General features: G+C 63.9%; 1 protein-coding gene across 4 annotated transcripts; it reads left to right on the forward strand.

Annotated features, from left to right (window-relative positions):
• The first annotated feature begins 8512 nt into the window (after positions 1-8512).
• Positions 8513-20064, forward strand: EXOC3L4 (exocyst complex component 3 like 4). Of its 4 annotated transcripts, XM_080809396.1 has the most exons (13): positions 8683-8822; positions 9310-9385; positions 12026-12462; positions 12955-13618; positions 14360-14471; positions 14742-14864; positions 15231-15331; positions 15565-15645; positions 16564-16678; positions 17186-17305; positions 17394-17546; positions 18164-18285; positions 19493-20064. In XM_080809396.1, the coding sequence occupies exons 3-13, from the start codon at positions 12042-12044 to the stop codon at positions 19683-19685; spliced, it is 2205 nt and encodes a 734-aa protein (XP_080665522.1). In that variant the 5' UTR covers positions 8683-8822; positions 9310-9385; positions 12026-12041; the 3' UTR covers positions 19686-20064. The 4 variants fall into 4 exon arrangements, with proteins under 4 accessions (XP_080665523.1, XP_080665522.1, XP_080665525.1 ...); XM_080809397.1 differs by lacking the exons at positions 8683-8822; positions 9310-9385 and adding an exon at positions 8513-8566; XM_080809399.1 differs by lacking the exon at positions 9310-9385 and having other exon boundaries at positions 8698-8822.
• The last annotated feature ends 7409 nt before the right edge of the window (positions 20065-27473 follow it).

Here is a 27473-nt window from a genome sequence, read left to right on the forward strand (position 1 = left end):
GGAAGGACTGATGGGGGAGCATCAGCTCAGAGAGGGAGGGTAGGGCCTGGCTCTCTCCTGCTCTGGGACTGGGTGGAGGCACATGGCCCCCTCCCAGCCTTCCCTGGGTCTCAGTGGGACCCGAACCTAACTGAGCTGGGCGTTCGGTGAAAGAAAGCTCATATCCCAGAATAGCAACCCTCCCCCTTTGCTGGGTGCCCACAGGACCACCTCCCCCACGACCAGCTTCACAGGCACTCATCCCCCAGCTTGCTGCGGTCCCTCTGCCCAGGCCTCTCCCAGCCCTCCTGCCCCTTGCGCACGGCCCCTGCGGCCTCCCAGCCAGACCCCACCCCCCACTTCTGCCTCTGGCCAAGTACAGGTGGAGGGTTGGAGGCTGGTGCCTAGGAGGCCACCAAGGCTTCTCTTCCCAGAGCCCTTGCTGGGCTGTCCCTGGCTGGGCTCCCTTGCCCTTGCGCTGGCCCAAGTGGGCTTGGCCAAGTGCAAACAGAATGCTGGTTTCCCTTTGGCTGTGGGTATCGAGGGCCCGGCCCAGAGTGAGTGAGGGGTGTCCACTCTTGGAGAGGACCTGGCCACCTTTGCCTCTGGCTGACTTGAACCTGACTCCAGGGGCTCCCAGCCTCCTGGCTCAGAAGCCTGTTTGGGTCCCCTGACCTCTGTGTCCTCGCCTAGCTGTTCCCTGTCTCAGAACATCCTCTCTCCTCCCCACTGGCCCGGCAGCCTCCTGCTCCGCCATCAGGCCTCAGACCAGCGGGCCCTCTTCAAAGAAACCTTCATGGGTCTCAAGGCTTAGTGAGCTTCTGCTCCACTCCTGCCCCCTGCAACACTGAGCACGCGGCGTGGTGCCCGTCCAGGGTCCCCTCTGATGGTGGGCTTGGGCAGGGAGCAGTGGCGCAGGGAGTTCAGCTGAAGCAGGGGCAGTGGGCCAGGGTGGGGTGGGTGCAGGCTAGAGCGGTCGGAAGCTAACAGGAGGAGAGTGAACTCCAGTATCCTTCCCCTGGCAGACACCTTGTTTCTCCCCTGCCCACAACCCCCGTCTTCACGCACCTCAACAGCGGCAACAACATGACTGTCCCCCAGCCAGCCATGCCCGAGCTAAGCCCAGCAGAGGAGGCCGGAGGCCCAGCGGGAAAGGTACGCAATTGGGGCCCTGGGGTCTGCCAGCCACGGGGGACAGGAGAAAGCCGGCCTCAAGCTCTGGCCTGTGATTTGAGGCATGCCTCAGTTTACCCACCCGTGTGAGCGAGGCAGATCCTCCTCCCCAGAAGTCTGCTGCAAAAAGTAACTGGCGGCCGAGCCTCCCTGACTTCCTCGGCACCACTCCTGGACCTGGAGGACCTTCGGGATTGTTCCCCAAATTGGTCTGCTCCCTGGTGGGTGAGGCAATGCCACGGTCCCCTGCCCTGGTCCCCTAGTTTTCAGAGGCTGTGTTGATGCATCCAGAAAGTGAAGTCCCTACATGAGGGGTTCAGTCTTGGTGTTCTGCGTTCTAGAGTTGGGACACTGTCCCTGCTGGCACTGCTGGCGGCTGGTGGGGCTAGAGAAGGGGACCAGCCCAGAGTCACACGGGGGCCAGCCTCCCCGGCGGGACAGATGGACACCAAGCCTCAGACCTCCAAGCGCCGCTGGCGGGACCTCCCTCATTCCAGTGGCACACTCTGGGCCGAGGAGCGCCCGGGCTGGGAGTCAACGGGCCTTCGCGGAGGAGGGCAGGGGGAAGAACGGCCGGTGGGGAGGGATCCCGCAGGCCTGGCCATGCCAGCAGGAGGAGCCGGATGGTCCCGTCGCTGTGGCGCGGCAGGCAGGGCCCTGTGCTGCCGATTGCAAGGCAGTCCCAGCCTCACGAGGGGACCCGCGGTTCTTGGTGAAAATGCCAATTCCTGCCCCCACCCAAAGAGCCCGGGAAGGTGCATTTCCACACAGGTTCGGATGGTTCTGCTGCGGTGGTTCTGAGCCACTTAGCCAAACCCTGCGGCTGTGGGCCCGCCTTGCCTCGAGGCACGCCTGCCCCTGGGGGAAGGGACGCAGGACGGTGCGGGCATCCGCTGCTGTGGCCTCAGCCAGGGGGCCGTTGGGGAGCACTGGCCGTGCAGGCCTCTCCCTCTGGAGGCCTTGAATGGGAGGCGGGGCTGCAGAGGGGACCAGGAGGGCTTGGGGAGGCAGCCCCCGCACTCTCTTGTGGGCACCGAACAATGAGCCCAGAGCGAGCCCAGAGAGCCTCTGGTTGCCATGGTAACAGCTTCCCAGCTCCTCGGAGCTGGGGAGGAGACCAAGGGCCCCACTCGGAAGACCCCAGGAAGGGGCCGCACAGTATGGAAGAGGCAGCTCGGGCGCACAGAAGCCCTGGGCTCGCTCGCCAGGTGGCCTTGGCCTCTCTGGCCTCAGGCTTCTGTCTGTGAAATGGGCCTAAGGCCTGAGCGCAGATGGATCCTTTGGTGCCCCAGGTGCTGAGTGCTCGGTCCGCCCACGTCGTAGGATGGGGGAGGGGTTGGCACACCCACGCCGCGCGCGCACACACGTGAAGCTCCCAGTGAACAGAGTGCAGGGCAGGTGTGGGGTGTGGGAGCGAGCGGGGAGCCCCTGACCGCTGCCCGCCCTCCCTGCAGGCTGCGGCAGGTGCCCGGGAGAAGGGTCCCCAGCTGGGTCCGCGGCTGCCCTCAATTGTGGTGGAGTCCAGCGAGGCTGGTTCCGTGGAGAGCGGGGAGCTGCGCTGGCCGCCAGAGGGCGCCCTGAGGGGGTCAGCCCAGACCCAGGGCGCGGCTGGTGAGTGAGGGGCTGCCTGAGGGGGGCGGGGGGGGGGGGACTCCAGCTTGTGCACACCATCGCCCCCACTTGCCTGAGCCTCTGCGGGGGCACCTGGGAGTCTCGTGGCCTTGACCCTCTCTTTGTCCAGTGCCCCCCCCCCCACCTGCACACGAGGACCCCTCCTGCCATGGTGGGCCCCAGGCCCGGCGGTGGGACGCGCGCACTCGGGGTCTGTTGGACACAAGACTCTGTGCTCCTATCAATTCCAGCTCCTCTCCTCTCCCACCTGATTCACTGCCTGGGGGACAAGTGTGCATTCAGAGGGCCTGGAAAAGGTGAGGGGATGGGTGCTGAGCAGGCCCAGCCTGGGTGCCCAGGAGGTGGGGAGACGAGCCGCCCTAGTGGCAGGCACCCATGCTGGCCACCAGAGCCTGATTAAAGGCCAAGAGGCTGCCAGAGCCAAGGAAGCTTCCAGAAGGAGAAGGATGTATGGGCAGGAGAGGGGTCTTGGCCCAGTTGTGAGGTACGGGAGAGACGGCAGGCTGGCCACTGGGGGCCTCTGCGGAGGGCACTGAGGGGCAAGCTGTGCCCTGGGAAGTCTCGTCCCCTGGGAAGTCTGCCCCTTGAAGAGGAAATGAATTTGGCCTCAGCTGGGGCCGCCTACCCCCCTACCTGCCCTCCCCCACTTCTCAGATGTCAGCCCCCAGCAGCTGAGGCCCAGAAGGGGCCTGTCCAGGCCATAACCCCCGCCTCTCCCCAAAGCCCCCTCAATCTCTGTCAGCTTCCATCTAGGGTCCAGAGTGGCACCAGGGATCACCCCTTGGGTAACCACTGGAACTTGGGCTCTTGGTGGGGGGGAGTGTCTCCAGATTGACCCCGGACTTGCCTTCAATCTGCCACCTTATCGCTCGGGCCCCAGGGGAGGAAGGGCTCGTGCTCCCAGAGCCGGGCCTTGCCTGCCCCCTCCCTTTCCTTGCCAGCCTGTCGGCAGTGCCGCCCCCGCGACACGGAGGCCCTTCTCTTTGTGCAGCCTCCTCACTGAGGGAAGCACCAGGGAAGGCCCCGGAGGACGCCAGCCGCGAGCACGCCAGCTGCAAGGACCAGGCCGCCCAGGGCCCCCAGTAAGGGGGCAGGATATGGCCTGATTCTGCTTCGCAGGGCTGGGAGGGGGGGCACCCAGCAAACCCTGCTGGCTGACACCTGGAAGGGCCTCGGCCCCAGGGTGCCTGGGCTGATGCTTGGAGAGGGGACAGCACGGCCACCACCTCCTGCCTCCCGGGGCCTGGCCAGGACCACCGCCTGCCCGCTCCCATCTGCAGCCCGGGGTCTGGATCACACCCTCCTTGTCCTGAGGTCTGAAGCAGAAATAAAGGCCCTTCCTGGTGGCTGGTGGGCACATTTGCTAGGGCCCTGAGGGGCTGGGGACAGTTTGGGTTTTGCTACGGCATTCCAGACAAGGGCCTTGACTCGGAGCCCAGGGTGACCAGGCCAGAGTGCCAAGTGAGTGACGGGTGTTCTACACTGGGGGTGGCGTGGCTGGTGGGGCCGTTTGCTCCCGTGGACCTTGCCCCTGCGGCCCCCCCAGCCTTGGGACTTCTGCTCTGCTCAGCCTCAGCCAGGACCACCCAAGGCAGGACCAGCTTCCTCCAGGTGGCCCTCCCCCTCTCCTTGGGGCCTCCAGCTCTGGCTGGACCCTGAGGGCAAGATTCCTTCCTCTCATACCCCTGCTCACTGGGAGCCTAGGGCACAGGAATGGCCCACGGGATGGGGGTCCTATTCCCGGCGGGGGTCTCCTCAAGTCCTTGCAAAAGTCCCACTTCGCAGATGAACGCACTGACATGTGAAGAGGCACCCACGGCTCGTCCCGGCCCCAGCTGTGACGGGGTCCTTGGGACTGGGCACAGTCCCAAGGAGGCACCTCCTCCTGCCCACTTGAGGGTCCTGTCCCTCCAAGGGGTCCAGCGATATTGTCTCTTGGCCGTGTCCCTCTGCGCAAGGGGAGCCCTTCTGGCTGGTTGGGGTTAGCACGGGTGGGGGACAGAAACCCAATCACTGCTGGAGCCCAGGTGTGCTGGCCTCCCTCCCAGCCTCCCGTTCTGGTCCTCTGCCCTTGGCTAGCCTGATCCAGGGCAGAGAAAGCCCGGCGGGGGCAGCCCCGCATGAATGTTAAGCTCAATGAAGTCCTCCTGCTCAGGCCGGGTGGGACAGGGCCCTGGTGAGCTCGGAGGGGCAGGTGGGAGGCACGAGCCCCTCTCGTCTTTCCTGCAGGCCTTGCTCACCTCAAGGATGAATAAGGCACTTCCTCCAGCGCACCCTCCTTCTAAAAATAACCCAGCCCCAATGCAGGAGAGGCGGAAGGTGGAGGTGAGGAAGTTTGCCCGGCAGCCTGTTTTAATTTTAACCCCATGGTCCCATGAGCCACGTCCACAGTCCCAGATATCTCCGTGGTCCCCCCGCCTAGGTCTCTAGCTTAGAAGAGGTGTCGGACTGTCCTTCCAAGTCCTTCTTGTCCTCCGCCTCCAGCCCTCCTATGGTTCTGCAGGGACATGGGAGGGGGGCAGACATTTCACAGGACGCATGCCGGGGCTTGCTGGCCGACACGGGTCGTGGGGTGAGGGACTTGAGCAAACAGGGGTGACTTGCGTATTCCTGGTGTGGAAGGTGGGGTGGGCCGGGGTCTCATTTACTGAGATTTCTTCGGAGCCCCTCCCAGATACAGTGTTAAACTCATTTGTATACGACTGTCCCAAGGTCCCACAGCTGACAAACCGCTGAGCTGGGACAGAATCCAGGTTCCCTGAGAGCCAGGCCTGAGTGGTACCCATGATACCACCCTGAAGCCCACCATCTACCAGGGCAGCCCTTGAGAGGAGGTGACCCATAATTGGAGGCCCCAGGAACCTGCGGTACCCAGTGAGTCCAGGGTGGGGGAGTCAGGCCCACTGAGGCAGTCCAGTGGGGGCAGGGCTCGGCATGTCCGCCCCTCCGAGCGCAGGCCCCCAGCCTGCAGGTCACAGTCCCTTAAAGACCGGTCCCCAGCCCACGGACCTTCACTCACAAGAGCTGGTTCCGCAGCGGGAGGGGGCGGTACCAGAAGCGGATGCCCCGCCCACCCGGTAGCCCCGCCCACGTTCCCTGAGGCCCCGCCCCCAAGGCGGGCTGCGTCGGGGGGAAAGGGCCTTGGGAATCATCCGGAGGGCCCACTCCGGCGTGGGTTGGGGCCATTGCCTAGTGCAGGTCGGAGATGGGCCGCCTCAACTTTGCAATATCGGTCTCGGGAGAGAGAGGCGCCGTCCCCTGCCCCGACCCAAAGCCCCGACCCAAAGCCGGTGAGGAGAAGAGGACCCAACCCAGGCTTCCTGCTCTCTGCCCTGTGTGTTTGGTCCTGGCGGCGGTGTGGGTGACATTTGCCGCCTCTGGCATCTGCATTCGGGGTGTGACAGCCTGGCTTCCCCAGAACCACGGGCAAAAGCGAGCATCTGGGGGTGAGAGTCCTTCTCCCTGACCTCTCCACCTGGGAGCAGGTTCTCTGCTGCCGTGGACACATGTCCCCAACAGCTGCATTTTTTTTAAAAAAGACTTTATTTATGTATTTGACAGACAGAGATCACAAGTAGGCAAAGAGGCAGGCAGAGAGAGAGGGGGAAGCAGGCTCCCTGCTGAGCAGAGAGCCCGATGGGGGGCTTGATCCCAGGACCCTGGGATCATGACCTGAGCCGAAGGCAGAGGCTTAACCCACTGAGCCACCCCGGCGCCCCACCCCGGCGCTGCATTTTGCGGAGGAGGGCCCTGAGGCCAGTCACCAGCCTCTCCGAAGGCTGTGCAGCCCCAGGTGGGGCAGCTGGACTTGTCCTCTACTTGGCGCCCCCAGCTGCACCTCCCCCTCCCAGCTTCTCCCCCTGCTCTGCCTTCTCCTGACCCCGGCCAGAGCAGCCCCGGCCGTCCCGCCCCAGACGAGGGTTCCTGGGAGACGAGGCTGGGACGTTTCTACAGGGATTTTACTGAGGCAGCTGGGGAGCCACGGCGCGGAGATGGGACGGAAGCAGCAGCACAGCCTCCTGCTGAGAAGCGGCCCGGGCTGGGGACGGGTGCGGGGCCGAGATGCGAGCTGGGGAGAGGCCCGGGCGCAACTCCCCAGGCCCTGGGTGCTGCCAGCTTTCCGGGGACCCCTCTCTTGAGAGGAGGTGACCCTAACGTGCCCTGTGAAGTAGAGACCAGGAAGGCCAGTCTGAGGAGCTCCTGGTGTCCACCAGGGCCTCGTCCTATGGGAAGACCCCAGTCCTCAGAGGCAGGACCCGGGGCTGGCGTCCTGGCTTCTGTCTCACCAGCTCTGTGGCCTCGGGCAGGTTCCTGCGCCTCTGAGCCGGCGTTCCAGTGCAATGAGGGTGGAGGTATTCACTCCACAGAGGCCCTGGCACTGCCAAGGAAGAGCCCCGGGCTGTCACTGTGCGGTGTCCCTCTGTCTCTGAAGCTGTGCGTTCCCCTCCCATCTCTCGGCTTCTGACTGCTGGAGACACGTGGCACAGGAGGCCGGCGGGCAGACCAGCCTGAGCTGGGGGCGGGGGAGGCCCCTCCAGCCCACGGGGCTCGAGCTGAGACTTGTGACCCTGTTTCACAGAGGGGTACCCAGGGCTCAGGGGGCTTGTGACTCAAGTGGGAAGCCAGAGGGCTTCCTGGAGGAGGTGCTGGGATCTCTGGGTCCCATCTGACCTGGCTACAGATGGCAGCGGGGTACTGCAGCATCTCAGGTGCCTTCCTATCCGTTGTGGGCTGGAGTTTGTCCTGCGAAAATTCCTACGTTGAAGTCCTAACTCCCAACAATTCCTCAGAAGGTGACTATATTTGGAGATAGTGCCTTGAAGAAGGTGATTATGTTAAAATGAGGCCATTAGGGTGAGTCCTGATCCTATAGGACTGGTGTCCTCATAAGAACAGAAACACAGACACACGCACGGAGGAACGACCGTGTGAGGACGCGGGGCGAGCATGGCGTCCACCTGCCCAGGAGAGAGACCTCAGGAGAAACCAGCTTCGCTGACACCTGGGTCTCGGATTTCCACCTCCAGAACTTGGAAAACTAAATGTCTGCTGCTTAAGCCCCCCCAGCCAGTGGCGCTGTGTCCTGGCAGCCCTCGGACACGAGCCTGTCTCCACCTGCCCTGCTCTGCCCTCCGGCCCAGAGGCTCCAGCCTGCTCAGGCCTGGATCAGTCCTCCTTGGATTTTCCCTAAGTTTTTTCCAAGGATGCCAGCACCGGAATCCCCCCGTGAAGATGTGGGGCCCGCCTTTTCTGGGAAGCCTCAGTGTCCCTCCCCACAAACCCTCCCCGGCTGGATCCGCCGTGGGGGAGGAGGGTCTGTGCTCTCCATTCCGCAGGCCCAGGCCGCATCCACACCTTTGCCGTCCGCCGCCCAGAACGCCGTCTCTGCTCACTCCCGAGCGGAACCCTTCTTCCCCTGAACCCCCTCCCGCGCCAGCTGCTGAAGCTCTCGGGAATGGCCTGTGGCTTATGACATTCCCTTTGATGTCACTGTGACATCCTCCCGGAACTATCTCCCCCCACCCCCCCCACCCCGTGCCCCATGGGCTCTTGGCTCTCTGTGCCAGGCAGGGGCTCTCCGAATGAGCTTGGCACACGGGCCCAGAAGAGGGAGGGCTTCTTCTGGGCTGGGACGCCGCCCACCACGGCAGGCCGGCGCCTCTGGCCCCCGGCCTCAGTGGGACCCCAGAAGGGTCCCCCTCACACTGCCTGGAGCCCTGAAGGGCTGCCGCTCCCCTGCCGTGCTCCTGACAGCCTGCGCGTGGACTGCTAGGAGTCAAAGGTTGGAGTGATAGTGTCTGCGATGGGAGGGACACTTCTGAAAGTGAAACTATGGGTTTGGGGGGGAGGATGGGGCGGGGGGTGGGGCCGGGGGGCCCAGGGCGTGCGCAGACCAGGCTGGGAAGTCCCAGCTGTCGGTCACTCACTCGGGCTGCTCCAGAGGCCTCACCCCGAGGCCCAGTTCCCGGGCCCTGGCTCAGCAGGCTTCTCCTGGCGGCTCCGACCTGCCTGAGGCCTGGGCCCTCCTCACCCAGCAGGTACGTTCGGTGCAGGTGGCCCAGGGGGGCTGCGGGGATGCCGTGCGCAGGGGGCGGGGACTCAGGGGGCTGAGGACGGTTCGGGGTCTGCCAGTGGCCTTCTGGGCCAAGGATCTCAGCTCGGAGCCCAGGCCCGAGCACCAGCTCAGATCACCGGGTGCAGACACAGACACGCAGAACACAGCTATGCGGACGGAAAGACCCACACATGGGCACTGACAGACACACGGACTCACGGACAGAGCCACTCGCAGGCCTCTGAGACACATGTACAGGGGGACACACTCAGGTTAACACACAAGGCCCGTCTAGGCAAAAGGAGGAACCCCCCTCAGGCTCCCCCGCACGTTAGATAGCTGATCTGTTTTCCTTGGGTACCTGCCAGGTGCTGGGCGGGCCTGGCTGGGGGCTGAGTCAGGCCCACTCCCGGACCTGGGGGGCTCGTGGCCCAGGGACAGATGCCTCACACCTTGCCACCGCCCCTCAGTCACAGGACACCCAGCGTGAAAGCAGGCCCTGAGCTGGAGGTGTGGACTTGTGGTCCAGAAAGGCTGCTGAGGCAGGTATGGGGCAGGGTCAAGGTGGAGTCCACAGGGCATCGAGGCCAGCAGATACCGGTGTGGGGCCCGGCCAGGATCACAACGGGGACCCTGAACTGACGGTCTCCTCCTGCACCAGGCTGGCTCTGGGCTGATGGGCACGGGGCCGATGGACAGAGACTCCCGGGCCAGTAAGGAAAGCCCATTGCCACAGAGACAGTGGGCAGCACAGCCCAAGGACACCTTGGAGGTGGGGGCACCCATATCCCTGGGCCCCGAAATCCAGGTCAGATTTGGAGAGCTAAGATGGGGAGGCTGGGAGAGGGAGCAGCCTGAGAGGGAGCTGGTTAGCTGGACATTCGAGGGCCGGAGAGGTGCCCCGGAGGCTGGATGGGTGCAGGTCAAGGAGGCCCAGAGGTGAGGTTGGAGGAAGTTCAGGGGTGGGGGGCTCTGGGTGCCAGGATCTGGGGAGCCATGGAAGGGCTTAAAGCAAGAGAGTGACCTGGTTGACTTCCCCAGACTTGGGGAAGTGTGGGAGCAAGGTCGAAGAGGGCGGAGAGACCAGCTGGGGGCCTCGAGGGGCCTTCAGGACAGGCCCGGTTCTGGATGAGGGTGGTCGAGCAGGCTGGGGGGACCCGTCTGCTTGTGCAGCCTCACATAAGACCCAAACTGCCAGCCGCCCCTCCTTCCCCCCGAATCTGCCTCTCGGCCTCACTCCTGGCATCCGGGAGCAACTGCCACTGTGGGCGCCTCGGCCAGGAGAAAGGGTTCCTTGGGCAGCAGCCTGCCTCACTGTGGCTGGGAGATGCGGGGACCCAGGCTCCGCTCCCGAGGCTACTGCCCCTGAGCTGTGTGGCTGGAGGCAAGACCCCGCCTCTTTTCTGAGCCTGTTTGTTCATCTATGAGATGAGGTGACATCCTGCAGCTTTGTTGTTAGGGAAACCTGATGTGTGCCAGGCCTTGGGCTGGGCACACAGTAGGTGTTGACCAAGTGTAAGCTCTCTCCAGCCAAGACAGGGCCCACTCGACCTCCCTCCGTGCCCCTAGTGATGATGCTCAAGGCACATCTGGGCACAGCACAGGCCGCCTGGACCCTGCTGGTGGCTGAGGGGCCCCGGGCACAAGGGGGCTGGGGGTGGGGAGGGAAGAAAGCTCTTGGGACAATGTTCCCTGCGTGTGTGGGTCAGTCCGAGTTGGGGCAGGGTCCCTGAGTCCCAGTGCCCAGGAGAGGACAATGACCTGTGACCTGGGCAGGGCTGATAAGAACCCATCAATCTCCTGCTCCTGCCTCTCCCTCAGCAAGGCCTCTCTCCAGCTGTTAGGTGGCCTCTGGGAACAGGAAAGGAGGCCTTCGCTGACGACCTGTGTGTCCGACCCCTGGAGGGCATTCGGGGGGTGGGTGAGGGTCTGGGCCTTTACCATCCCAGTGTCATCCCCACCAAGGCAAATGGGGGCCTGGGAAGAGGGGTTCCTGCCTGATGTCACCCAAGTGTCAGGTGGCAGCCTGACCTTTGTCCTGGGAGTGGGGGGAACCTGGGGATGGGCTGGGGGCTCTGGCCTCTGGTTGGTCTGTGACTTCAGTAGGTCCGGGCTTCCTTTTGGCACACTTCTTCAAGGCTAAAGTAAGACCTTGCTGGTCTAAGAGAGCCCCCCCCCCGCCACACCCTCACAAAGGGGTGGGTGGGAGGTCCCCCAACGCTGAGGAGTCTCCTCTCTCCCACACCAGCCTTACCTAAAGGCAGAAAATCAAACACAGGTCAGGCTGTGCCACAAAGGAGTGTGAGTGTACCCTGGGGCAGGCCTGGAGCCCAGGGTGGGCAAGGGCAGCCCTGTTTTGCACCTCCATGCTCTAGAGACCCCCTCGGTACCCCGTCACGGGGGCAGTACAGCAGGGCTGGGTGGAAAGGAGAAGCAATGAGGCAGTACTGCCTTGGGGACCTCCAGGTCCCTCCTACCGCTCCCCCTACAGGGCTGCAAGGCTGGATAGGGAGATAAGCCTTGGGGACAGCGGGGGGGGGGCACAGACCTCAGGCCTGACCCCGCTTGCCTCCAATTCTGAGTTACCCAGAGAAAGGGTAGACTCTTACAGGGGTCCCTGAGCTCCCCTTCGAGCAGAAGCAGTTAGGCCCCATGGGCTGAATAAGGGTGTGCTGAGGGCTTTGGTCGGGGGGAGGGCAGTGAAGGCTCGGGGGTGGGGAGAATGGGCATTTTAGGCCTCAGGACCTCACGTCCAGGAAATCCTGGATGTGGTTGCTGGGCCCAGCCCCGGGGGGCTGTGGGCTGTGGCTTGGGCCGGGCCGCAGGACAACAGTGCAAGTTCAACTCTCCTCTCCCACTCTGACGGGAGGGTCTGGCCTGGCCAAGTCAGGGAGGGTGGGCACGGGGCCGGGGGGCTCTGCCCTGGAGAAGGTGGTGTCGGGGAAGTTTTCCAGAAGGAAGTAGCTGTCTGCATCTCAGAGCCAGCTGCAGCCTGGCACAAAGACAGCGCTGGCCACGAGAGCTGCCTGGTGCCGGCCCAGGGTCATCTCCTGGGAGAAGACCAAGCCCAGCTGCTGGGCTCCATGAGGTCTCACAGGTTTCTCGCGGGGTTTCCGTGCCCATTCCCCAGGGCGGACGCCCCCCCTCCCCCACCCCAGAGCTCCTGAGCCTCCTTTTCATCTCCAGCTTTCCTGCTACCAAGATGTCGTTGCCGCGGACGGTGACCTCTGGGCCGGAGCTGCACAGCCCCGAGGAGCCTGCGAAGAAGTTGCAGACCCCACCAGTGCGGGGCCCCTGGCAGGCAAGTGGTGAGGGAGCTCCCGGCACCCGCCATGAGGACACTTGGCCCAGCCTGGGCACATTTCGGCGGGCCTTCTCCCGGTCAAGCCAGCGGGCCTCGGGCCAGGGCCCCGAGGAGGACCTGGGCCTGTTCCGGCGCAGCTCCCGCATCCTGTCCCGGTCCCGACAGCGAGCCCAGGAGGACGGCTCCACGGCTAACCAGTCCCAGGCCACGGCTGTGCCAGGGGTGACCCACGGCCCACAGGTGCCCTGTAGGGTCATGAATGGTGGCCGCCGGCAGTCCTCCGCTGGGGTGGGACTTGAGGAACTGGAACCTGAGGCAGGTGAGAGCTTCACAAACAATCCTGAGCGTGGGGGGAAACTGAGGCCAGAGGAGGAGCGGCAGGCCCAGGCTTCCTGACAGGCTGTCCTCCCCAGCCCCCCCAAACACTGCCCTGCCCACCTGCATTTTGCATTCTCCCCGCATTTCAACCCGGGGAGCCTCCACGGGCCGCTCAGAGAGGTGAGAGGGAGCCAAGCGAGACTCAGAGAGGTTACGTGACTTGCCTCAAGTCTCACAGCCAGGAAGTGGGGAGATGGGATTTGGACCCGGACCTGCAGGCCTCGGGAACCCTCACGTCCCCACCGCGGTCCTCGGCCTGGCTCCTGGCCAAGTAGAGGGATGGGCAAGGCCCCGGTCCTCTCAGGTCCCAGAGGGCTCCTGGCAGCCACGCGCCCGGAGGGGAGGTCCTGGGGGGCTGCCAGGGCGGGACACACGGGAGCTGGGCCCCGAGGCTGCGGAGCACCCTCACTGCCGGTGTCCTCGCGCGTCCTAGCACCAGGCAAATCCGTGGCCGACCTCATCACCGAGCGCCAGCTGTTGGCGGCCTTCGCGCAGCTGCGGCAGCTGGAGGGGCGGCTCGTGGCCGAGAAAGCCTCGCACAGCTTCCAGGAGGACCCCACGGGCTTCGCGCGGCGCGCCATGGACGTGTGTCTGCACTACGACGGGCTGGCGGCCGAGATCGGCGCCATCGTGCGCGAGACGCTGGGCCCGGGCGGCGTGGACGCGGCCGCCATCGGCGAGCTGGCCCGCACGGTGCGCGCGGAGGAGGAGGCGCACCCGGCGCCCCCCCCCGACGGCGACTTCCTGCTCACCCCGCGCCGCTGGCGCCAGCACTGGGAGGACGCGGTGAGGCAGAGCGCGCAGGAGCGCGTGCAGCAGGCGGGCGCCGGGGCGGCTCCTGGGGCGGCCGAGGCCGAGAGGGCGTCGGGCCTGGCCCAGCTGCTGGCCGAGCTGGGCGGCGTGGTTCGCAGCGACCTGCAGAAGGTGCGGCGGGAGGTGCTGCCGGCTTACTCGGCCGCCGGCTTCCCGGCCGGGGAGGCCTACCTGCGCGCCTTCCACGGCGCGGTGGCCCAGCGCCTCCAGGAGCTCGCGCAGGACGCCCGGGGCTGCGAGCAGCCCTACGTCCTGCTGCACTGGGCGGTCAATGTCAGCCGCAGGTGAGGCCCCAGCCAGCGGCCGCGGGAGGCCCCAGAGGCTGGCGTTGCCCACCTGGCCGCTGCCCAGCCGGAGGCCTGTGGGTGCCCGCTCACCCTGAGCAGCTCGGGGCTCCTTTCTTCTCTCTTCCCTGGGGGAGGGCTGGTGGTTGGGCAGCAGAGATCCCGGGGACTTTGACATTCTTTTCTTCTTGGGCCCTGGTACTCTCCCACCAGAATTTTCTTAAGGGGCCACCTATGCACCCGTTCCTGAAAGCAGGAAAACATCCGAGAGGAGTCCAGATAGAGGGCATGTGCTAGTCCACAGGGTGCCTTTGCGCATTTACAAAAGGGCAGCCCTCCAGGCCAGACACAGGGCGGCTCACGGAAGCTGGATCTCACCCCCACTCTTCCCTTTGGACGGGCCCCTAGGTACAGGACTCATACCGTGGCCAGCTCCCACCCCCAGCTCTGCACAGTATGATGGGGTGGATTACCTTCGCCTCTGAGCACTTCTCAGCTCTGAAGGCCAGAGAGCAGGTGGGAGGAGGGTGATTAAACACTCCTGGGTTCATTAATTTGCTGTGTGGCCTCAGGCAGGTGCCCGTCACTCTCTGGATCTCCCTGGTGGGGGCTAGGGAGTGGCAGATCCCTGAGCTGCCTAGTGCTTGGTGATGGTGTTAGGCTTGGCCAGGGGGAAATTCAGGGCAGCCACTCGTGCATCGGAGCCCAGCCCAGGCCCTCAGCCCCTACCCTGCCTTCCAGTCCTGACTTCCTGGGCGCCCCAGACCTGACCCTGTCCACGGAGCCACTACCCCCACTCCTGGCTCCTGACTTGTGGGCCCGCCTGGAGAGTGACTACACCAGCTTCCTAGAGGTGAGGCCAGGGGCCAGGCCTGAGGGGCATGGTCCAGGCTGAATGTGGCTGCCTCACCCTGGGGAGGTGCGGTGCCCAGAGTCACCCAGGGTGTGTGGCCCTGGATCAGGCCAGAGTCCCTTCTTCTCACCGTGTGGCCTTTGGCATAGGCCTATGCCCCAGCAGGGTGGTCCTTTCCTCCGAGGGTGCATGACAGAGCTCAGGAAGTAAGGGAACTGGGACCTCCTTCTTGGGAGGGTCTCACTGTGCCCCTCTCGCCGCTTCGCACAGACCAAGGTCACGAGCTGCTTCGATAGCATCCTGCAGCTAGAGCAGAGTCGGTGGGCAGACACGGAGGCCCCCGATGTGCTACAGGGTCTCTACCACACGCCGCTGTCCATCGATGTCCACATGGTGAGCCTGGCGGGGAGGGAAGCATACTTGGGCCTCTGGTGCTGTTTGGTCCCCTTTGAGGTGGGGACACCCAGAACTATACGACCCAGTCCCAACCTCCTTTCCCCATTAGCCGAGAGCCTGAGGCCCCACCTGGGGTGGAATCAGGGACCCTGGGTCACATGCCAAGGCTGGGATCCCCAGGGCTCAGCGCCCAGCTTGGCAAGTGGCCCGTGGATGTGGGGACGGGGAGGAGCTTCTGGAAGCTGTAGCCGAGATGGGGAGACACAGCACGGCAAGCTGGGGACACCTCTGGGCCACAGGTGGGGGACAGGGGCGTCAGGATCTGGGCTCTGACGTGGGTTCAGCGGGTGGCATCTCTTGCAGCTTGTGGCAGAGCACGTGAAGGCGGCCGGTGCCATCTCTGCGGAACTGGAGGCCACCACCCTGAGCATCTGTGCACGTGCGCTTGGCCTCTTCCTGCCCAGGTGCGGCCACCTCCTCCGCCTGGGGATGGAGTGGATGGAGTGGCCGGGGTGTGGACGGCCCTCATCCCTGGGTGCTGGGAGGGAGAGCCCAACCTGTTTGCTCAGTCTGAGATCTCAGGACAGATGAGAGGGAGGGGCCTTGTTATAAGGCCCTGGGGGTCTGGGTGGGGACCCGAGCAGAGGGCTGACGCGCGAGGAAGGGTCCCTACGGCCTCTCCGTACTTCGCCCCCAGGTTTGCAAAGGCTTTTCTAGAGTCGAAGGCGGTGAGCGAACCTCATCTGGGCGCCAACATCAACGCCTGCGAGGAGCTCCGGTGGGTGTCTCCTGCTCCTCCGCAGAGGAGGTGCCCGGCGCCGCCAGCAGGGGGCGCGCGAGCTCGGGGAACCGGGCACAGTAAGAGCCCGCGGTGGCCCGGGGGCGCCGGGGAGGAATCTGGACCCCGCGGAGGCATTGGGGGACTTCCCAGAAGGCCTCCATGGATGGCCCCGTCTCCACTCCCGCCCCCGCTGGGGGGTCCTCCCTCCGCCCTTCAGAGCTGAGGCCCTGGAAGGGATTCAGGGAGTTTCAACGCAGAGCAGAGGGGGAGAAGTTCCAGCTAGCCCAGTCATGGCCTGGTGCCTGCCCAGTGTGTCCCATGTCCCCATGGGTTCCTTTCTTTCCTCCCTTCATCCAAGTTAGCCATCTTCCTTTTCAGGGACACTCCCTTCTCCGGGAAGCCCTCCCTGGCACTCCATCCTCCCCACTACCCTGGGGATGGCACCTGGGTCCCTCTGCCCCCAGAAGGCAGAGCCCCCCTTTCTGCTGGCAGCGGCTGCCTCCCCCTTCTATGCCTTTAACACCAGGACCAGCTTCGGTGTCCCCCACATTGTGGACCACCAGCAGCTGTGGGGGTGGGCTTTGAGCCACCCCTGCTGGGGTCCCATCCTACCTCTGCCACCTGCTCGCTGTGTGCCTCGAGATAAGTCACTTCCCTTTTCCGTGCTTCCTTCTGTCACCTGTGAAATGGAGATTGGAGCACCTACTCCTGAGGGCTGCATGGGGACTTAATGTCTTAGAGGGATCATCTTGCCTTCAGGGTTACTACCCTGTGCAGCCCTAGAGGCTGCCCTTCACATTCTAGTCTAAGTTCGTGGAGTTGGTGTGGCACCTAGGCTCCACGGCTGTATGCTGGAACTCCTTCCACAGCCCGTCCCCCTTGCCCACTTCCTCCCCGGTCCTGGCCCCACCCCAGGACCAGTCTTCTGGCCAAGTTCCCAGGAACCTCTGAAGAGCTGGAGAAACCTCTAGTGGCTGCCACCTGCACCTTCCAGAAACGGCTGCTCCAGGGCCTGCAGGGTGACGTGCAAGTGAGTGGGGCTTCCCTCCCACTTTCCACACCCAGTAGGTGCTCCCTGTGCCCTGGGTTCATAGCAGCTTCAGAGGTGGTACGCTGGGGGGTGGGCAAGGGACCTGAACTGACCAATGAGGTCAGGAGACGCCTACTGACTTCAGTCTCCACCTCTCTGAGAAGGTGGGTTCAAGGAACCAGACCCCTCACCCAGCCCCTCGGGCCTCCCCAGGCTCCCCTAAGCAAGGCCTGCCTAGAGGTTCACACTCAAACCCTGTCCACTGGAGCTCAGGGCCCAGACAAGGCGTTCCTGCCGAGGGCCTGGTGACATTCCTGGCCGAGAGAGGAGATGTTACCAGGGGGACTTTGGAAGGGAGCCAGATACCCCCTCCAGAGTTTCTTCCTGGGGACAGGCTGTCCCTTGACCCGAAACGCCCCTGTGAGAAGCCAGGCACTGGACTCCGAGGGGAGGTTCTGGGGAGGAGGAGGATATGGTTGGAAGTCTCCTGTCCCCCTCCGCTCCCAGCCGCTTTTCAGGGCCCTGTGCACCAAGGAGTGGCTGACACACGACGTGCTGCATCCCCTCATGGACAAGGTGGTGGCCTTCGCCCGCCATCTGGAACACGTGGCCCCACTGCGGGCGCAGGTATCTCAAGGGCGCAGGGCTCCGGCGGGGCCGCGTGCTGGGCGGGGCCCTTGGCTCTGACCCTGACGCGGCTGCCGGGCCCGCCCAGGAGACCCTGCAGGAGCTGCACCGGTATGTGGTCCGAGAGTACCTGGCGCAGGTGTTGAGGCCGCGCGAGCGGTTCCGGGGTGAGGAGCGCCTGAGGAGCTCCCAGAAGATGGGCGTCGACGCCCAGGCCATCGGCGACACCTTCCAGGGCTTGGTAGGAGCATCCACGGCCAGCCCCGGGGGCCCACCTCCTCTGGGGCCTCTGGCCTGGGGACCTTCCGCGGGCACCCCCGTTCTCATCGTAGTGGCCTCCGCAAGAGCCCCCGCGGGGTGGGCTTCGGCAGAAGGGGTTCTCCCCGGGCGCGGCTGGGGCGGGGCTAGGTGGCGGTCATCTCCATACATTTGCATACGGCTGGTGGGTTGGTGGGGCGAGTCGGGAAGGGGCGGGGCCTGTGGGAGGATCTTCCAGCACCCCGACCCCGCCTTTGGAGCTGGGGCACTTCGTACGCGCACACCCCTCGTCTGGGCTGTTGGTGCCCCGCACTCTGCAGGATTCCGGGCAGTACCTCCGGGCCGGGGCCTCGGTTTACCCATCTGAGCAGAGACGGCAAGACATCTCTGCCCTGTATTACGGGAAGGGAAGGGGACCGAGGCCCGAGGCCCGAGGCCCCCTCCGCCACAAGCGCAGGAGGCAGTCACAGCGGGGGCGCGGGGGTGGCTGCAGGGGCCGGTGGGCTCGCGGGGCACTAGTGGAGGGGTTGCGGGGCATGGGTGGCAAGGAGGCTCCTGGGGAAGGTGGCCCGGCCAGCGCTTGTCTCCGTGTCTCCGCAGGGCTCTGAGGCCACGTGGCTGGACCAGGCTATCCCGTGTGTGGCGGACATACTGGGCGAGACTTACAAAGACGACATCCTGAGGCACCTGGAGACGCTCATCGGGAGCTACCCTGACATCAGGTCCATTACCCACCTGCTCCCTCACGGGGCTCCAAGGACAGAAGGCCACCAGGCCCCGGGGCACGGGGATTGGTGCCCTCAGAGGGTCCCTGTGTCTCTAGGTGGGCAGGGGAGGAACCCCAGGGAGGCACAGCTTGTTCCGGTGGGGAGGGGAGCCGCCATGCAGGCCGGGTGGGCGCTTCCTCGGGCCACTATGTGCCGGTGCCTGGGGACGGTGGCCCCTGACCTTCAGGCAGGGTGAGGGGGATGAGGGGGTTGGGGGGGAGGAGCGGGGGTTGGCCCTCCTTCAGAAGCTATTCTGGGCCACTCTCCTTCAGTGCCCTCCGATGGGGAGGCCCCTACAGCCTGGGGGAGTGAATTGTGGTCGGGGCCCCTCCTTGGGCATCAGACCCCAGAGACAAGTACCCATCCGTGAGTTTGAAGGGGAGGCATGATCCCCTCTGCAAGAAAGCCCTATTGGGAGCCTGGAGACTCCTGACACCCCGCCAGGAGGAAGGAGACTTTGATCCCCGGGGGGTGTGTTGGGGAGAATGGTGAGTCATCGATCCTGTGGAAATTCCAACCCCAACCTCTCCATAACCTTGGAGAGTCCAGGATGGGGAGGCCACAGAGAGCCCAGGGCAAAGCCCTTTCCCCAGCCCAGACTCTCTCTGTCTTTGGCTGGAAATGACTATCCCCTCACAGCACAGGGGGGGTTCCCCCTGGTCCCTGGGGTTCCCCTACACTCGGCAGGCTCCACCCCTGCCCCCACCTTCTGGAGGGGGGAGGAGGGGGGACTCCGGATGCTGCTGAGCCAGGGCTGCCCACCCGCTGCACGCTGCCTCTTTCCCTGCTGCCTGTGTGTGTGTGGCTCCCTGCACAGTGCTCCCAGGAAGAGGCCCGGGACACCTCCTGGCCAGGACCCCCTCTCCTGGAGGCCATCCCACGCTCTGCCTCACTTCTCCACTGTTTCCTGACCTCCGGCTTGGACTGTTGTCCCTGTTGGACACACCCCCTCCTCTCCCCACCCAGCTCAGGACCCTTGGAGCCCCAGCCCCCCTGTGCAGGAGCACTGCCCCCTCCCCCAGCCTGGATCATTCTTGACCTTTCTCAGGCCGGGCCCCAGGAATGCTGGGTGGCCCTGCACTTGAACCCAGGGCTTGCCCTCCCTCAGAGTCGGGATTTCCCCTGGAGGTGGGCTGGCAGGGACCGGGCCGTGTCTTTACAGGCGGGACCACGTGCTGGCCATCCTGGCGCTGCGCAGACTGGGCCGCCGGCGGAACCAGCAGCTCTTGCGGCATGCCCAGGGCCTGCTGAAGGCTGCGGCCAAGGCAGGGGGCTCCGGGGCTGCAGGGGGCCACGTGCTCTTCGAAGAGATCGAGGTGCCCACCTCCATGGACCTGCTGATCGCCTGCATCTAGCGACCTGGGTCTGGGAGGGGGCGGGCTCAGGTGGGGGGCTGCATTAGCTCGAGGGCACTACGCACCAAGCTTGGAGCCCAGGGAGACGCGCTCAGCCCTGCTGCCAGCCTTGAAGCCCATAATGAGGAATCTTCACGCTCAGACATGGTGGCTGCTTACCAGGAGGAAGGGCGAGAAGAGAGGCATTTCGAGCATTTGCTGGGGAGTGTTTGGGGGAGGCAGAAGTTCCCTTCAGGACTGCCCTCCAGGGGAGGCCTCCCTGCCCAACGGTGCAGCTCCACCCCCAGTCCGAATGTGAAGGACAGAGTATTTATTTTGAAAATAAAAGTGAATTAAAATGGTGCCTCCCGAAAGAGGGAGCGGGGCTGAGTCGGCTGGGAGCAGAAGGTGTGAGTCTCCACGTAGCGAGGGGTTGGGACTGAAAATTCTGTGATTGTGGGTTCTGCCCTTATACAAACAGGGAGACTGAGGCGGGTCCAGAGCTGGGAAGGGCTGTGCCTGTGGCTGCAGAGAAAACAGTCTTTAACCCTGGGATCCTGGGTCCACTGGCCTCGCGTGCCAAGTGAACCTCACCCAGCAGGGGTGGGCACTGCTCTGTCCTGTTCTCAACAGGCCCGGGCTCCTGGGAGACAAGAAAAGGCCAAGGCGTGTTCTGCAGCCTGAAGTATTTGGGTTAGATGTGAGAGGGACTTCCCAGCAGGCCAAGTGTCACCCGGGGAGTTTATGTGGGGGGTGCTGAGCCTGCTGGTCTCAGCTCTGTAGGGCGGGGCTGCAAGGAGATCCCTCCAGTGTGCACCTGTCACCCCTCCCCGCCCCCCTTCTCTCCCAGAAGCCTGGCCCTGGAACTTGACTCCACCTCCTGGCAAGGCTGCAGGGAAACTCATTTGCATGGGCAGCCTCTAGATTGCCAGAGAGCCTGAGCACCGAGATGGTGGGGGGAGACACTGAGACAGGCAGCCAGCCGAGGGTGCCCTCCCACCGCCCTTCTGCAGCAGACCACCGGCTCTCTGAGCCTGACCTTGACCACCAGTGGTGGGGGGCAAGTGACTGCAGGTGGGCCAAGGTCCTGAGAACCCAGTGAGGACGAGTCTCCTGAGCACAGGGCGAGGGTTCTGACAGGCGGCAGGCCCTGGCAGGTGGGGGATAGGACTCCCCTGCCTCCGTCGGGGCCCACCTCCCCACACCGTGGATGGCCAGGGGCAGTGCCAGGGAGGTCTGCCACAGCCCCTAGGCCAAGGCCAGAGAACACAGCCAAGTCTGAGTGTTGTCAGGGTCCTGAGGGGAGTGGAGGCAGGTACCAGGGGCAGCCCCCTCCATGGATACACGGGGGCTGGGGGTCAGGGGTGGGGCAGGCAGGGGGCTGAGGGGGTGTCCAGACCTCCCTAAGCAGGGAACCTGGGGGGATGGGGCAGGAATGAGGGCAAGGAGAGGCCGTGGCTCAGTGCGCAGGCTCCGCGCGGGGGGTGGGGGGTGGGGGGGTGGAGGGGAGTGGGGGAGGTGGGGGGGGCGGAGGAGGGCGTGTTCCCGCGCTGCCGCTGACGGGCAATCGTCGCATCTTTACGCTGTGGGGAAACTGAGGACCACAGAGGGCAGAGGCTGTTGCACAGCATCCCCAGCATAGGTAGCTTGAGGAGAAGGGGGGTGTCGGAGGGGTGCCGCCTGGGTGGAGTAGGAGGGCTGGATCCGACCCCAGCCAGGTTCTCCCTGGGGAGTCTCCTCCCTAGGGAGAGTCTCCTCGTGGAGGCCTCCTCCCGCAGCCCCTGGCCCTGACCCCATCCCTAACAGGCCTGGCCTTGCCCGAGCCCCTTGACCGGAGGCTGAGGGTCCCGGGGTTGGGTTTCCAAGGCAGGCTCCAGAGCTGGGGGGGAAGGGTGTTCAGTCCCGGCCACGGGACAGCGGGCAAATTCCTTTACCTCCGTGTGCCTCTGTTTCCCCCGCCGTGAGATGAGGCCGTCTGGGCCCCCAGGCCGGGGAGGCCGAAGCAGCAGCCGGCCCCGGGCTGCAAACAGAGGCTGAGCGGGCGGCCGTGCGGGAGTGGGGGGCTCTGAGCGGTAGCGAAGCCTGAGGCGGCGGGGGGGCGAGCGGGCAGGGCGCCCGGAGGACGCTGGGAACAGAGGCCGAGGAGCCGTTCTCTGACGGGAGCTTCCTGCCGCGGGGGGGAGGCTTCGGGCCCAGACCCAGGCCGCCTTCCTGAGCGTGTCTGGGCCTGGAGATAGGAAGTCAGGCTTTCCTGGCCGGAACCTTCATGCCCAGGCGGGCGTGTGGGCCTCGTGCGTGTTCCTGTGGGCCTAGCGGGGTCTGGGCACGGGGGCCGGCTGCCCGGGGCTAAGCGGGGACGAGCAGGAAGCCGGACGGCGGCCCCGAGGCGGGGGGTCGGGAGGGCTGGGGCCCAGAGGTGGGCCGGACCAAGGGAGCCAGACTTTGGCCGCTGACCATTCTGCCCCCGACCCTCCCGTTCTCTCGGCCCACCACGTCCCGGGAGGCCTTGCCGAGAGCGTGGCGCGTTTCCTTGGCCATCCTGTCGTCCAGGCCAAGCCGGGGGGAGGGCCCGGCCCTCAGAGGGCAGCTTCCGGACTCGTGGGCCAGGGTGTCTGGCTGCTGGGAAGCCTGGGTGCGAGTGTGTCCCCGCGGTGTGCCTGGGGCCGGAGGGGCCGTGCCCAGCGTCCGCGTTCCCCCGGTGGAGCGGGACATCCTCTTTGCCCCCAGAGCTGGGCTCCTGGGCCTTGCCATCTGATCCCTGGTTTGGTCTTGCCTGGCCCCCCTCATTCTCCTGTGTGGCTCCCGGGTCTCCCTCGCCGGCTCAGCTTGGCTTCCTTCAATGCCCGCCCTTCCTCGGGCTTCGTCAAGGACTGGGGGGTTGCTTCTGGTCTCTGGCCCCGGGCCTGTGGGGAAAACAAAGCCCCCTCGGAGCAGTTTCTGGGACTCCAGCCCAGCCTGGGGAGGGCATTGAGAGAGCACAGAGGCCCATCCTCCCCAGGGCAGAGAGCTCAGGTCCAAGGACACCAGGAGCCACGGCCTGCTGGTCCTTCTGCCAGCCCAAAGACAATCCCGGGGTATTGGGAGGGGACCTGAGGGTCACCTGGGCACCTAGCCCCGACTCAGCCTGGGACTGGCGCCGTCTGTGGGTACCTCTCTCTGCTGGTCCCCGGATGCTCGGGCCCAGCTGCTCTTGAGAATGCTGTGCTATACCAGCCCACAGGCCACAGCAGGCAGCGGTGTGCTCGGGTCTCGGCCTTGCTCTCCCTGAGGAGGGGGGTGCTTAGACGAGAGTGCCCGTGGGTCCTGGCACCCAGGGCACGCCGCCGGCATCATCAGCGTGTCAGCTCCACGCCTGCACGGTCTCTCCCTCTTCCCTGCGTGCCTGGCAACTCCAGCCCCTTCCTTCCTGGCCCCACACCTCATGGGGTCAGCATCCGCATGGCCAGGATGCCGTCCTGCAGGCCCCCACCACTGCCGGGGAGGGGAGGGGAGGGGAGGAGGCAGTGTTCCCAGGGTCACCCCCCACCCCCATCGTCACTTCCTTCCTTTGCTGCCACCAGTCCCTTTGGGACCTCAGCAGGCCAGAGAGGCCCCTCTCCCAGCTCTGTGTCTGCCCTTCTCCAGTCGGTCCACGTGGAGGGCTGGGCAGCGGGCCTGTGCGGAGGCTGGTGAGACAAGGATGCCGCTGACGAGGCCCAGCCCCACAGCACCCCAGGTCTGGGGGGATCAGTCCCGGCCCCCCTCACCCCCCACTCCCAGTGGCGGTGCAGGCCCTCCCTGTAGGGGAGATGTGCCAGGGGCCAGGAGCGCCCATGGGTGAGTGCTGCCAGGGTCTCGGCCTGGCCTCCCTGGGCCCCCTCCTCTGGTGAAATGGTTGGAGGGGATGAACCTGGACAAGTCTAACCCAGCCCCGGGTCTGCTCCTCTCCTGGGACCCGTGGGGCCTGGACTAGTCACTGCAAGTCTTGTCCTCCGTGCAGGGATTCCCTTCCTGTGTCCGCACGCATACCTCCCCACCTCTCAGCAGCCTTGTAAACAGACTTGTTAGATGTTTTCAGTGTTTAACTCGTGTTTGGGATAGCGACACCATCACACAGCTCAGAATTCGAGAAGTACAAAAGGGTTCTAAGAGGAGATGTCTCCTTGTTTCCATCCCTCGGCGTCCTTCCCAGCAGCAACCGGGGCTCCTTACGGGATAAGAAGCGATGCTCATCCATGACTAATGAAGAGGCTGGCGCTGGTGAAGCAAGCACCTGCTTTTGCCGGAGGCGGGGGGGGGGGGGGGGGGGCGGGGTCGGGGGAGTGGGGCGTCCTTCTTTTTTTTTTTAAGATTTTATTTATTTATTTGACAGATAGAGAGATCACAAGTAGGCAGAGAGGCAGGCAGAGAGAGAGGGGGAAGCAGGCTCCCCATCGAGCAGAGAGCCCGATGCGGGGCTCGATCCCAGGACCCCGAGATCATGACCTGAGCCGAAGGCAGCGGCTTAATCCACTGAGCCACCCAGGCGCCCCGGGGCGTCCTTCTTGAGCCCCGCAAAAACAAATGAAGAACCCAATGCTTTCACATTGATGGAATCCTCAAAGAAGGAGATCTCAAGGTCTTGTAAAAGAGGAAATGTCATGAAAAGTCCTGCCGTTTCTGGGGTACCCGCGGTGTGTGCCTGGCTGAGCTCACTGATTTACACTTTCCTCCCTCCCTGTGGACTCCGTGCCGGGGTTAAGAATCTGCTTCTAGATCCAGACACCTCTGGGCTGGGACCCCAGTTCGGCACCTTCCTAGCTGTGTGACTTTGGGCAAGTGACTCTGCCTCTCTGGGCTGTCTCTGCAGGTGTAAGATGGGAACATCCATGAGAAAATGTAAATGTGGTGCTGGCTGAAGGCCGAGCCCCCAAGAGGGGCATTATTGTTATTTATGTGTCCCCCGTCTCCCATAACCCTTTCCTGGCAACCTCCCAAGCCTGTGTCACGCCCATCTCCAAGAAGGAAGACTGAGGCCTGGGGGATGGACCCCGTGTCTAAATGAACGCAGGCGTGGGTGATGGAGCTCCCCAGGGCCAGGGGGGTCTTCACACCTCAGCCCCCACCATTATGCCTTCCCTCTCCAAAGTCCAGAAGCCCAGAGCAGCGAGGGGTCCCCTCTGTCTTATCAAAGGGGGAGTGCCCAACACCCAGGCCCTGAGGGGCTTGGGGACAGCCTGGTTCCCTTCCTGGCCCTGCAATGCTGGGGTTCCCAGGGAGCTGCTGCCTCGTGAGGTGCCTCTGTCACTGGGCGGGGCCTGGTGGGGAGCAAGGCACCTTTTGGTTGTTTTCCTGGAAGTCAAGGGCCTGAGAGAAAGGCCCCTGGGCAGCCCCAGGCCTGAAGAGGTGGAAACTGAACTTGGCCTTGGGAGGGCGCCTGGCTGATGGTGGGCCAGGGTCCTGGGACTCTTGGCAAAGCCACTTACCCTCGCCTCAGTTTCTCCATAAGCCCCACTTTCTGCTGGGGGGAAGGGGAGGAGCTTCATGGGAAGGGAGGGGCACGATCTGTTGGTAAACACTTGGTGTGCGAGTGTCCTCCTGGGCGGGGCTGCCCTGTGAGACGGTTCCTGGTCAGCTGTCCTGGCCACCCCGTGGTCCCTGGGAAGGTCAGCAGACCCTGGCAGAGGTCCGGTGTGGTTTCAAACACCCTGGAGCCGTCGACTTCCCCTTTTGGGGAAGGCCGGGTGGCGGCAAGGACCACAGCCCCAAGGCCTCGAACTTTGCATCCACTTCCCACTCTGAGACTCAGTTTCCTCATCTGTCACCAGGGGGTACAATGGGTCTGCCCAGTGCAGCTGGCAAGTGGGGCATCCCTGGAAACAAGAGGGCCTAGGAGGGATCCCCGGTCCGATGATGGCCGGCCTGGGAAATAAAGGAAGAAGCAGGCCCAGGTTGGGGCCGTGGGAAGTGCAAGTCATCTCTCAGAGGGAAGTGGGCCTAGCCCTGGAGGAGGGCTTTGATATATCCTGGAATGCCCTCATTTCCCAGTCCTGGGGAGCCCTCCCCACGGTCAACACTGCCTTGTGACCAAGGCACGCTGGGCCAGTGGCCCCCAGCCCCTTCATTCCCATGCAATGTGCTCCCGGGCCTTTGCACCTGCTGATGTCTGCACCAAACTTCACCCTCCTGCCGGCAGCGTCCCCCTCTTCTAGGGAGCTTCTCTCCAGCAGGGCTCTCAGGCAGGCCTGAGACGGAGGAGAGGGAGGAGCACTAGTCACACACACACACTGCCCTGTATTGTCTCTGGCCCAACCTGGCTGGGCTGCCAGGACAGAGTTAACCCCACCTGCTGCCCCACAGGTTGAAGGTGAAGACTCAAGTCATTGACTGAACAAGTCATTGACCAGAGAGATGAGGGGTTTTTGTTTGTTTGTTTGTTTTTCAAAGACGAAAAAGGAGTAGAGGCCAAAAGCCCCGCGTGTTTGCATCTAAGCTCTCTGCTCTGGTAGCCTTTACTGCTGTCCGACTTAAGTCAAGCTGCGTTTCAGACGCTGATCAACACTGGGGGAGAAGCAGTAGGGCACAGGGTTTCCTGGTGGCATCCTGAGCTCCACGCCGACTGGCACATGATGGAACCTATCTGTGCCTCAGTTTTTCTCATCTGCGAAAAGGGGATAATTAAGGAGTACCCATTTCCTAAGATGGTCTGATGAAATCAGTTAATGCACGTTGAGCGTTTGGAACAGAGGGTGGCACCAAGTTCAAGGAGAGTCACTTGTCTACCCACAGAATTGAAAGCAGGCGGTTCCGAATTCGCTCACCCGTGTTCAAGGCAGTATTATTCGCAATAGCCAAGAGGGGGCAGCAACCCCAGCGTCCACGGACCGATAACAGTGAAATATTATTCAACTGTAGAAAGGAAGGAAAATCTGACACCTGCTATAACGCGGCTGGACCGTGGGGGCATCACGCTGAGTGAAATAAGCCAGTTACAAACGGACTAATGCTCCTAGGGTACCACTTCTATCAGCTGTTTAGAATAGTCACGTTTATAAAGAGAAAGTAGGACAGTGATCTCCAGGGGCGGGGGGAGAAGGAAAGGGGGAATAGGGTTAGTAATTTCAGAGCCTCATTCTTGCAAAGTGAGGAATGTTCTGGAGATGGGTGTTGGGTAATAATGTACATGTCCCTGAACTGTATGCTTAAAAAGGTCAATATGGTAAATTTGGTTCTGTGTGTTTTATTACAGTTGAAAAAAACGGTCCGCTGTCATGTCTGAGCAAAGGGCAGGGAGGTCCGCCCATGGGTCCTGGGCTTCTGAGGCCCCGAGTTCACAGTGAGGAGCCGGCTGCTGCTCCCAGTGCCGCACACTTGACTTCTGGGCCAGACTGGGGAGGTCTGGTGCCAGTCGGCTTCTGGCTTCCACCGCTGTCCTCTCTCCCAGGTGGAGCTGGCCTGGTCTCCCCTGCCCATCCCCTGGGGAGATGGCAAATGAGACAACAGCTGGCCAGGAACACTCCCGAACCAGCGCCGAGTGCATCTGATGCTCATTTCCTGCTGGGGATGGAATTCTTGGCTGGCTTGGCTCCCTCTGGAAGTGTCTGGCCCCTTGAAGATGGTTTCCTCATCTATCACGAGGGGATAAGGGTAGCGCCTGCCCCGCTGGCTATCATCCCTTGGCCCTATGCAGCCCTGTTTTCAGAAGATTTCCCTTGTGTTGGGGACTCCATATAGGGGACCCCCAACCCTCCTATCTTAACTCAGGGAAAGGGAAAGTGACCGGTGCAAGCACAAAGGAGAAGGCAACTTTTCCCAACTCCTGGCTGCTGCTCAGGGTGAGGCCATGGAGAG

This window comes from Martes martes (assembly GCF_963455335.1).
Source record: "Martes martes genome assembly, chromosome: 7".
NCBI lineage: Eukaryota > Metazoa > Chordata > Mammalia > Carnivora > Mustelidae > Martes > Martes martes.

What these genes read in the sequence shown, in the direction of transcription:
- EXOC3L4 (XM_080809397.1), top strand. Translation starts at nt 12,042, where the DNA reads ATGTCGTTGCCGCGGACGGTGACCTCTGGGCCGGAGCTGCACAGCCCC. An exon ending in TGTCCATCGATGTCCACATG is followed by an intron (nt 14,865 to 15,230) that starts GTGAGCCTGGCG and finishes CATCTCTTGCAG; the next exon opens with CTTGTGGCAGAGCACGTGAA. An exon ending in GGGAGCTACCCTGACATCAG is followed by an intron (nt 18,286 to 19,492) that starts GTCCATTACCCA and finishes GTGTCTTTACAG; the next exon opens with GCGGGACCACGTGCTGGCCA.